At 40.6% G+C, this 12,028-nt stretch overlaps 1 protein-coding gene across 2 annotated transcripts in view; it reads right to left on the reverse strand.

Annotated features, from left to right (window-relative positions):
* Window positions 1-1,138: 1,138 nt before the first annotated feature.
* Window positions 1,139-12,028, reverse strand: part of SPDEF (SAM pointed domain containing ETS transcription factor) — a 29,344-nt gene continuing 18,454 nt past the window's right edge. For both annotated transcript variants that reach the window (XM_088128488.1, XM_088128489.1), the window contains exons 2-6: window positions 10,529-11,020; window positions 7,922-8,119; window positions 7,409-7,456; window positions 5,986-6,126; window positions 1,139-4,991 (exon numbers count right to left, since the gene is read on the reverse strand). In XM_088128488.1, coding sequence (XP_087984614.1) covers window positions 4,813-4,991; window positions 5,986-6,126; window positions 7,409-7,456; window positions 7,922-8,119; window positions 10,529-10,994 — 1,032 coding nt within the window. In that variant the 5' untranslated portion in view covers window positions 10,995-11,020 and the 3' untranslated portion in view covers window positions 1,139-4,812. The remainder of the gene's footprint in view (window positions 4,992-5,985; window positions 6,127-7,408; window positions 7,457-7,921; window positions 8,120-10,528; window positions 11,021-12,028) is intronic.

The following is a 12,028-nucleotide window of genomic DNA, read 5'->3' on the forward strand; positions in this document are numbered from 1 at the left end:
AGTGAGGCTATTGAGGTTCTGTCCTAGTGCCTGGAGCCTGTGCTCCAGGCACTAGGGGAGCATCTCTGACTCAATCCTACCAAGGATGGGGAGCATCTCTGACTCAATCCTACCAAGGCTGTGTGGCTGTGGGTGTTTGGCCTGCCCAGATTTGGGGATATTCCATCTTTGACCTTGGATAGGGTTGCACTTCCCTATTGAAGGGTGGTGCACAATCTGAGGGTCTTCCTGCTCTATGAGCATGTGGCAGCTGTGGCCAGGAAGGCCTTTGCACAGCTTCACATGGTGCACTAGTTGCATCCTTTCCTAGATCAAGGGGCCTTTTGGACAGTCACTCATGGCCTGGTCACCTCGTGGATTGACTACTCCAATACACTCTACATGGCTGCCCTTGAATACCACCTGGAAGCTTCAGCTGGTCCAGAATGCAGTGGTGTAGGCAGAGATGGGCATGCCTTGGTATGTCCATGTAACACCTTTGCTTTGCAAGCTACACTGGTTGCCAGTTTGTTTCCAGGTATGGTTTAAGGTGCTGGTCATTACCCATAAAGTCATACATGGCATAGGACCTGGTAACTTGAGGGACTGCCTGTCTCCCATAGTATCTGCTTGGCCAATTTGATCTGGCAGGGTTGGTGCACTCCAGGTTCTATCAATTAAACAATGCCATCTGTCTGGGGAGATCCAGATGGCTCCCGCCCTGCTGATGTTTCAAAGGACCTTGAAGACCTGACTCTTCACCCAGGCCTTTGGCAAGGGTAAGTGAAGTCTCCTTTGGATTGTGTGTGTTTGTTCCTTTTTACTTCAGTCCATCTTTTTGTTATCCTTGCTATCTTTACTCTTCATTTTTGTCTATTGTTGCATTTTTTCTTGTTTTAATGCTTTTATTTGTAACTACCCAGAGTCATTGGGAGTCAGGCAGCATATAAAATTAAATGATGATGTTGATGATGTTGATGATGATGATGATGATGATGATGATGATGATGATGATGATAACAACAAAAGAAGAAGAAGAAGAAGAAGAAGAAGAAGAAGAAGAAGAAGAAGAAGAAGAAGAAGAGGAGGAGGAGGAGGAGGAGGAGGAGGAGGAGGAGGAGGAAGAGGAGGTGGAGGAGGAGGTGGAGGTGGAGGTGGAGGAGGAGGAGGAGGAGAAGCTGTGCCATAAAAGAAGCTGACAACTAAAACTTTTAGTTGGACTAGCAGTTTTGAATAATGCTTGCTGCATATCTGCACATCTGATCTGGCACCTTAGGAAAGGACTTATTTCAGTTCCAAAGAATGTTCATTAAGATTTAATAATGTTAAAAATATTGCTCATTCTACAGACACACATCCCACAACATACCCAACAAATCTAAAAATGTATATCTTGTGCATGAAGTCAATATTCCTCATGGTGGCAGCACTTAGCCAACATTGGCTGATTTTGAAAATGTAAGTAAAGTTACAAGGCACTTGTAAGTAAGACCTGATTAATACCTGCTTAGGAGATACATGTGCAGTGCATACATGTGAATGAAGTATTTGGTAACTGGACAATGATGAATAAAGTGAAAAAAGCAGAAGCTGCGTTTCATAAACCCATGGCATGGTTTAAGGTGTATGACAGGGATCTGTTCTCCTTTAGATGTTGCTGCCCCTCAACCTCTATCATTCACAGCCACCATGATTTAGAGTCAAGACATTGGGTCCAACACTACCTGGACAGTTCCAAAGCTGGTTTATGGCAGCCTTCCATAATTTGACTCCCTCCAGCCAAATGTTAACTACTATTCCTATCAGCCCCAGACAGCATGGCTAATTACGAGTTATAGTGGGATCATCCCTGAAAAGACCTCAGTTGGGGAAGGCTGGTTTAAAATGTCTAAGGCTTATCCAAACAAAGAATGCAAACCCCATGTTTTTGCATTTGCTTTTGAATATTTTTTCTTGTCCTGACAACCAGCCAGGATTTGCCCTTTCTAATCACAGCTCTGCCATTTCTCTTAAAAGAGTATTGAGTATTCCATGAGAAGTCTAGCTCTGATTTCCATTATATGCAAAGCATATCTAAATGAAAAATCCAGTGACAGTGCCTTTATGTGGGTAATGCAACAACCAGAATGCACACATTCCCCCTTCGTTTCCCCCTTCTTTGCTCCATCTCTGTCCAACCTTTTGATTTCCACTGTCATGAGAGGATACTTGGTCTGTGAAAACCAGCCTATGAATTCAGAGAGCTGCTATATTATACATCACTGTATAACAAGTAAATAAATAAGGCTGAAAGTTTATTTGATCCTAACTCACATCAATTGAAGGCAAAAGGAGAAGAGGACGGCAGAGGATGAGATGCTTAGATAGCATCACTGAAGCAATGAGCATGAAACTGAGCAAACTCAGGGAGGCAGGGAAGGACAGGAAGGCCTGGCGCAATATGGTTCATGGGGTCACAAAGAGTCGGATACGACTTAACGACTGAACAACAACAAAACTCACATCAACTCCAGTCCAGTACACAGGGGCTTATATTCCTAATGTCAGGATAAAAGGTATACTAACAAAGAATCTTCTAATGCCTTAAAGACGGATGAATTTATCATCATATAAGCTAACTCAGATCATTCTACACATATACACACACCACAACATACCTAACAAGTCTAAAAATGTATATGCTGTGCATGAAGTCAATATTCCTCCTGGTGGCAGCAGTTAGCTAACACTAGCTAATTTTGAAAAGGTAAGTAAGGTTACAAGGAAGTTGGTAAGTAAGACCTGATTAATACCTGCATAGGAGATCACCAGGAAACACCAGAGCTGTAAGATAGATTGTCTTATTCCATTATTGTTGTCATCATCATCATCATCATCATCATCATCATCATCATCACCTAGCCAAAGGCAAATCTCTTTTAAATTGTTTCCAAGAAAAAATGTATTTAGATGTGCCCATGAAGTCACCAGGAGTTAAATTCAGCATGGAGGCTTGACCTTATCTTATGTCAAATACCAAAGTCTTAAGGCACCTCAAAGTTTAACAAGTTTACTTATGCCATAATCAATATGCTAGTATGTATGGGAGCATGAGACTCTGGTGTTTTTTCTGCAAAAGAATAATGCATCTTCTTTTTCTGGAAGCAGATATTAGTAATGATAGGTTTTCATATACATTCCCTTAAAATTTTTGGCCATAATTCTTTTGCCCCTAAATATTGTGTCAGTTCCACACTGTTTAGCATCACATCCAGTCTCTCCTAATTTCTGGTAGCCCAGACAGCTTCTACATACATACATTTCATCTTATCTCTTGATTCTCAGTTGGCAGTGTAAGACTTACCTTACACAAGGAGAGTCACAATGACCTTCCTTTTGATCATCAGCCAGCATCTCTGTCTTTGTTGACTTGTATGGGTCCAGGCCATTTTGCAGCCTGGAAACCAAGAGCATCAATTAACAGAGAAAGTGATTTCCGTAAAGGCACATGGTTGGGAGGCGATTTTTAATTCTCAGGATAGTTGCTGCACTACCAGAAATTGCAGCATAATTTCAGGAAATCTACTGCAAGAGAGTTTATCTGATTTTGGAATAATTATCCTCCTCCAGGGATCTGCATAGGCATCCAGGTGCTGTTCATACACCTGTATCATGGCCAGGATCATGTTCAGGCAGCCTTGGGGGGTGGGGGGCTGTCTGCTTTCTTCAGTGTTTCTCAGATGCTCAGCTAGTTGGCCTCCACAGGCAAGCAGGTGCCAAATTGTTCTTGTTTTGGGTCAGCCTGAGCTTCAGCAGGAGGCTGCTTTGCACAATCCTATTGTCTTTCCCTCAAGTGAGGTTTGTTCACACACCAAGAATGGGTGACTCTGTCCTTCTGTTAACAATACCCAAAACAGTGACTACTTTCATTCACTGCATATATGGAAAACTAATCAAGTTCATTAATATCAAACCTGGACAGACTTTCTGGCCTGCTCCCCAGAGTTAGACTACAATTTTGCATTCCCCTAACCAACATAGTCCCCATACAACAGGGCCAGCCAGATTCTGAACTATTGCTACACCATTATTCTGAAACCGAATTCATGATTCTTAGTTTTTCTCCAATATCAAACTCCAAATATCAAAGCCCAACTGTTGTGCTAAGGGTAGGAGGAAAAAAAGCAGATCAGAAAATCATTGGAAGTATTGCTCCCAAGCTCGTTTCTGCTGTCAAAGAATGGGCTCTTGAGATTTCTGCTTGTTTCACAGAAAGAAAAGGAAGGTTAGAGAGTATAGGAACTTTCAGATAGATCAGAAGATTGCTACTCAATATTATAATTGCCCACTGTTTTAATTTACAAAGTTGCAAACAATGTTACATTGCTCCTTTGATCTCAGTAGTCTTCCAATTGTTATAATGGAAAGGAGGCAACGTAGACTCCAAGTCCCTACAGCGTCAGTATTCTCTTTCCCTTTCCATCAAATTCCCACCTTCTTTGGATTCCCATACCGTGTAGCTGGAGATATTTAAATTATTTTTTTTCTTTTAAAGTGAAATAAACCTACAAAACCACAAAGCCTAGAATGAAATCTGAGTGGCCCAGTTCACTTCCTTTTTGCTATTTTACTTTAACAATAAATGTTTATTTGTTTCCTGTTTCCCAGACACAATTAGGGCTCACAGGAATCTCTACAGTTCACCAGCCAAATCCAATGGGCACCCTGCCTCTTCGTCAACAGTTGCTTTTAGCTCTATCAACATTGCAGAGGATAAAGGATGCTATGTTTCCAGTTGTCCTCCAGCTCACAAAGGAATCAGTTATTCTGAATTTATTCTATTTGCTCTGCTTTTCAGACGGGGTGTACAAATTGGTAGACCAGCCTCTGGGAGATATCTGGTTTCCTGATGATCCCTTTCTTATAATATTGCCGAATTGAGCGGCTCAGCTTGTCGTAGTTCATGGCAGGCCGGTTCTTCCGGATTCCCCATAGCCGAGCCACCTGGGCTGAATCTTCAATCTTAAATATACCTAGATGGTAAATATGAGAAACAACAAATCCATTTATGTTGGCTCTCTGAGCCACAATCTACTGACCATCTTAGCGCTATTATGATACTTTGAATCAGAGGAATTATTAACTGAAAAGATAGCTTGCTTGATAAAAAGAGGAAGAAATGTTTGCAAAGAAGAAGAAATGTTTGCAAAGAAGCACAAAAAGCAAATAAAAGGAATATATTTGGAGAAGCAGAAACAAAAGCTCAATGTTTTTAATGTTTAATCTTTTATTGTTGGATTTCTAGCCTGGCTTACTATTTATTCCAATGCTCAAGTCAGCTTATAACATTAGAAACTACAGTGTATACAGCATAGCAAAATTCATATAATTCAAATCAAAACCCAAATTAAAACTGATCAGTAAAACATATATGAATCCTGACAAGCATCAGGCCCATCCCATTGCTCTTATACATCTGGACAGTAGCAATTGTCCTCCACAGTTGAGAGTGGCCTAGATAAATCGCTTATTTGGGAGCTCCCATCTAGACTACTGGTCATTCCGTTTCCCTCCCTTGTTTTCCCTTAAGTTCACACCTGGTGTTCTATGTCCTTCTCTCCCCCTTCCCCAGTTTTGGTGAGCTGTAGTGCAAACTTGCAAGAGTTCTTGGTATCTCACGAGAATTGGAACAAGTGCACCCTAAGCCCACAAAGAGCTCTTTTGCAGCCCCCAGAATACCCAGGGTGGGTAAGGCCAACAATTTCAAGCTTTTGGGGGCCTTTGGGAAGTGTGGGGATGGGTGAAAGGGTAAAATGGTTTTTCAGATACTGAAGACACCAATTTCACACGTGAAATTCCTCCCACCCCCAACAGTCCCTGCCCCTGGGGATTGTAGCACATGTTAAGCTGTATAGAGCCTCTGTATTTTAGAAGGTCTTTGGAAAAGGACTTTCTAAGCTATGGAATCTTGAACTTTCCAAGTAAGGAATTGTCTCCCATTTCCAATATTAAATCAATATCACTGACCTTTTTCCTTATTGAGCCAACGAATGAAGCGACCATAGTTATGAGGCTTCAGCAGAAGCTCTTTCAAAAACTGCCATAGGTGAATGGGCTGGCCTGAGCAGGATGAATCTACCTCACTGTCTGTCCAGTTCTCTTCACTGCCTATAAGTAAGGAAACACCCATCCAAATTAATTTTTAGAAAGCAATTTACTTTTTATTAGAAAAAGCAAATTGCTTTAGCCATGAGCAATAGCAGCATCACCTAGCTTAGGCTGTGCACCACATCTCCTATTGCTAGAGAAAGTGGATTGGAATAATGTAATGCACATTGCATAGAGCTACTCTTGAAAAACGCTAGACTTCTCAGTTGCTGGTGTGAACAGGGTAGCTAAAGTTTCTACAGGAATTAGCTATCAGGAACATGTTAACATTCCATTTGCAACAGTAGTATTAATGCCCTGCTTATTTCTAAGCCAATCAACATCTGTAATATTCTAAATGGTCAAGGATCAAACCATCTAAAGGTCTCCCTTCTCTCCATATGAGCATCACACTGATCGAGCTGTGCTGGAGATACTCTTCTTTGTGTCCTACCTGAAAATATCAGGTTTCTATATACCCAAAATTCAAAAAAGAATCTTCCTATTCTTATATCTGGACTATAATAATTCCTCATGTGGTAGGTCCACCATCATGTCTCCTCTTCGACAGTTTTCCACCAGTCCCCATAGACTTCTCTTTTTCAGCAAGCATTTAGCCTTGCAAATTTCTAACTTTATTTTCTGAGATTTGAATTTTTTTAAAAAGCTGTTGGTCCTGATTTATTTTTCATCATTCTGTTACCTTGTTCTTTCAATCTCTGAGGGCCAAAGGAATTTTGGCTCTAGCTGAGCAGAAATGATGCTTCCCCACTCACCCAAATTATGATACATGCTATCTATGGCCACAAAAGTTATTTTAGTCTCTCTCTCTCAGCTCATATACAGGATTCAGTAGTCTGACAGTGTCATCCCACTTTGGCAAATGATAAGGCTGTCTGTTTTCATACAGTGTATTCCTTATTTTAACTCTTATTGTAAAAATTGAACTCTTTAATGAACTAATATATATAATAATGTATTATATTCATATACTAAAGGTACATATTTTAATCAATATCGCTCTGGTCTTGAACAAACTGTTCATTTTCCTCTTTTGATCCCACAGAATCCAGACAATAAGCAGAACTAGAAGGGGAGTCGCTTCTACTAATAGGAATTGAAATTGTAGTATGCCATTTGCTTGATAATGAATAACATTTGGATTTTTGAATAACTTTTTTCTGCACCCTTATAGCTTCTTAGCTTTTTAACATTTCTCTATCACTAAAGTATTTTTTAATTATTAGAATAATAAATAATATAAAATCTATTTTATTTTTATTGTTGACAACAGTTAGCTCACCACAGTAATGCAGCTCTCCAGGAGCAGTTTTTTCTTTCATCCAGGCAGCTGGAAAGCAAACATAACATGAAAAGATAATCTAATGGATTCTGACAGGCTGAATTTTCCCAGTTTTTTTCGCTCTTGAGGTCTCTTCAATAGCACTAAGAAAGTCAATCACTCACATAACTGGAAGGTAGGCAAAGCCCAAAGCCCTTCTCTGCAGCACACTCTACCTCAAACTGATTAGCACCAAACTGACACAGTCCAAAGATCTGCTGGAGCATTAGGCTGAACGCTGAGACAATCCCAAAAGGCAGCAGGAAGCCAGTGGCACAAGAAAAATCATAGCATAGATTATTTGTCTATAAAGAGAGCCTTGGTTTCCGGAAGAAGTTTGGAAGTGTCAAGACAGTATAGGAGAACATAAGTAGGAGAAAAATCCCGCTATTGCTCCTACTCCATATTGAAATAGTTTTTAAAGAATAAGTTTTTTAGGTTCATCATTTGTTTCTCAATTCTCTTACTAAGTACCTGACTTCCAAATGTCTAGATGAGCATGTAAAACATCACCACATGGTGGAGAACGTTGACGGAACTCTTCCTCAGACATGTCACATAGGTCCTTTCCAGACAAGTCTTGGAATGATTTTCCAATCTGGGGCAATCGATATTGGTGTTCTGTCCATAAGATCCACTTCTGGACGTTTCCTGGACTCCAGTCTGCCGGGTCTACAAAAATACCCCAAAAATACATATTCTAGAGTGTGTGCACATTGCCTCAGTCATAACTCAGAGCAAATATTCTAAGAAAATATTCCAGGTGACCAGTATTGTGAGGGGGAACTTCTCCACTTTTTGATATTTTCACAGTTCTGATACATCAGCCAACATACAGCTTTCATATCAATGTGTCCTGCTAAGGTTTTAAAGCAGCAGTCGTCTCTGAAATATTAGGCAGTAGTAAAGCTATGACTGGAATTCCAGAACAACAACGGTCAATAATATCCCAATGATCTCCCAGACAGTAGTGCATGTTGGATACATCAGTAAATAGGTCTGATGTTAGTACCCTACATAGGCATGGACAGGCCAAGGTTGATATGGGCTGATGATAGTTGCCATATTAGTCTTTATTTTTTCTTGTTTTCAGAAATGTTCTAATAATTGAAGAGGTGAAACAAGTAGGTTGGCTTTTGTGTAGACAGTTTGGATTTTATATTTGTGTTGGCAGCACTTAGATCTTGCCTAAAATGACTTTTGTACTGGGAACATTTGCCTGGCAAGAAACGCATTGCAGCTAGAAGCGCTAGAAGAGGAGCCTGATATGCTTGGCTATCCATCTTTATTGCAACTGAAGTTCACGATCTGTATTTCCTCTATCTTGATTGAATTAAAAGAAGAACAGGCCTCCTTCAGTATGCAACATTTGGAAACTTCAAATAAATGAAAATGCCTTCCTTTCACTACCTCCAATGAGCAACTTCTAAGCTTTCCTCAAACTGGGAGACTGTACAGTTAAATTGACCAATCTAAAATCTAGGCAGAAACATATTTCAATTTCAAAATGAAATATTCATTTCAAAGTAGATCATCAGATTGAAGCACCACCAAGCACTCCTGCTGATGCTATTTCTTCTTTCTTTATGCTGATTTTGCCTCTCCCTTATGATCTCTATGAAGAACATAACATATTGTGTGGTCCAAAAGCTGTTCAGTATCAGTCCCAAATCACCAGGTAAAATCTTCTGTGTCCCTCTTTCCCTGAAATAGAATGAGAGGAATCCCAACCTACAATGGTCCCTTGTCCTGATGTTCTAATATTGGTGGTTGGTGTAGTATTTTCTGAACATTTCACTCCTCTTGCTTATTCTCCATCAGTTAGCTCCCTTTAGCCTAACACATGCTCATTATGTACACATGGATCCATGCAATGCATACATGTGAATGAAGTATTTGGTAACTGGACAATGATGAATAAAGTGAAAAAAGCAGAAGCTGCGTTTCATAAACCCATGGCATGGTTTAAGGTGTATGACAGGGATCTGTTCTCCTTTAGATGTTGCTGCCCCTCAACCTCTATCATTCACAGCCACCATGATTTAGAGTCAAGACATTGGGTCCAACACTACCTGGACAGTTCCAAAGCTGGTTTATGGCAGCCTTCCATAATTTGACTCCCTCCAGCCAAATGTTAACTACTATTCCTATCAGCCCCAGACAGCATGGCTAATTACGAGTTATAGTGGGATCATCCCTGAAAAGACCTCAGTTGGGGAAGGCTGGTTTAAAATGTCTAAGGCTTATCCAAACAAAGAATGCAAACCCCATGTTTTTGCATTTGCTTTTGAATATTTTTTCTTGTCCTGACAACCAGCCAGGATTTGCCCTTTCTAATCACAGCTCTGCCATTTCTCTTAAAAGAGTATTGAGTATTCCATGAGAAGTCTAGCTCTGATTTCCGTTATATGCAAAGCATATCTAAATGAAAAATCCAGTGACAGTGCCTTTATGTGGGTAATGCAACAACCAGAATGCACACATTCCCCCTTCATTTCCCCCTTCTTTGCTCCATCTCTGTCCAACCTTTTGATTTCCACTGTCATGAGAGAATACTTGGTCTGTAAAAACCAGCCTATGAATTCAGAGAGCTGTTATATTATACATCATTGTATAACAAGTAAATAAATAAGGCTGAAAGTTTATTTGATCCTAACTCACATCAACTCCAGTCCAGTACACAGGGGCTTATATTCCTAATGTCAGGATAAAAGGTATACTAACAAAGAATCTTCTAATGCCTTAAAGACGGATGAATTTATCATCACATAAGCTAACTCAGATCACTGTCTACTCTACCAGATGCATTTTGTGATTCATAGAATCTTATAACAAAATGGTTAGTCTTAAAGGTGCCGCAAAACATTTCATTGTTTTTGCTGGGAAAAAAAAATAACGTGGTAATCTGAAAGGAGTTTGAAACCCACCAATGGTAGGCAAAGAATATTGTCAGTTGTTGGCAAATGACCACAACAGCCTGACTAATTCTGCAGTGCATTATCATGCTACAACATAAATATTTCCCTTTGGTGGGCTAAGTTGTGCCAAATATGATAAGAACAGCAGGGCTGTGGTACTCACCTGCGGCAATGTTGAGCAGCTTACAAGCTGTTTCAATGTCCTTGAGCACTTCACCCACCACCATTGTTTGCACCTGTTCCAGGGAGTGCTCCTCAAGGTGAAGACTGGCTTGATAATCCATCTCAGGGGTAAGGCTCAATCCTTGACTGTCAATGATAGGGCACTGCTCAGGTTCCTTAGGCACTTCTGTCCTGCTTCCTTGACTGCAGTGTTGGTGAGTTTCACCCAAACTCTTTGGGACCCAATTGCTGTCATCTGGGTAGAGCATATTAAAGTACTGCAGGCAAAAGGTGGGAAGGCTTTGCTCAGGTGTAGCAGGGGGGCTTGGGCTGTCAAGGGACCGCCAGCTTGGGCTGTCAGGGTCTTGAGCAAGAGGTAGCTTCTCCAGGCCAGAAAAGAGCACAGGATCCTGAAGGGTGACCCGGCTGTGGGGCAGAGCAGCCAGACCTTGGCCAGCACTGCCCATCACTCTGTGCAAGTTTTCCTCCAGATCTATCATCAAAGAAGAGAGAAGAAAAGAAGGGGGTGTGTGTGGAAACATATGCCTCAGTCAGAAGGGATGGTTTGATAATAATTTCTGCATTTCTGCCCAGTGATCAGGCACAATGGAGGAAAGCTAAGCCTGTTAAAGGAAAAGAAACCACCAAAGAGTCAGTCTATGGCCAGAGAGACCCCTTGATGAAAATAGGTTAAATAGCTCTTCAAGGGCCCAGGCAACTCTTCCCTTCTGGGTCATTGGGCAATAAGAGGGCAAGGGAAGGAATCATGATAGGAAGGGGAAAAGCAAATGCAGGAAAGAGAAAGTTACCAGGGATAAGTTTCTGGAGAATGAAGTAAGCCTCTCTCTAGTTTCCAAAGAGCAAAGGTTAAGAAAAGAAGACCATAATACGCGGACCTCATCTAACAGTCCTTGTGGGGAAGGTGCATTATATCACAGAAAATCAAAGATGGGCTGAAATGAAATTGGGCTCCATGTAAATATTCAGAGGTGGGGGTCTTTATGAATATATGTGGATGATTCGGAAGGTTGATGCAAGAAATGAGCACTGTCTGCATATATCCTCTTTGTTGTACATAGCTTTATCCCCTTTGAAGTAATAGCTTTGTTGAAAGGCCAAATCATTTTCAAAGAACAATATTTCATATCTGCACAAATGCTGATAGCCCATCCCAAAAGTTCATTTACTGTTATCTTTTCCCCCCAAATATGATTGTATAAAATATCATTAGTCTCTAGATTTATTTCTTTAAACCATATATAATCCAACCCTTTACAAGGCAGCACAGACAATGTGAGAGGGAACACCACTGCACTGTCACTCTGGGACTCTTCAAGTTTTTGGGTGTCCAAAGCAAATGGTTTAATGCTATTTGTTTTTCCTTCACTCAGGTGAAAGGCAATTCCTGCTTATGTGAATATTTGCACAAATTAAATTGATCAACATCTAAAACTATGGCTAAAATGTCAGTGAGGTAGCACACAATGTTAACAAACTAAGG

This window comes from Python bivittatus, unplaced genomic scaffold (assembly GCF_059951505.1).
Source record: "Python bivittatus isolate LINGU-HERP-01145 unplaced genomic scaffold, Pbiv_v1 ctg000700_np1212, whole genome shotgun sequence".
NCBI lineage: Eukaryota > Metazoa > Chordata > Lepidosauria > Squamata > Pythonidae > Python > Python bivittatus.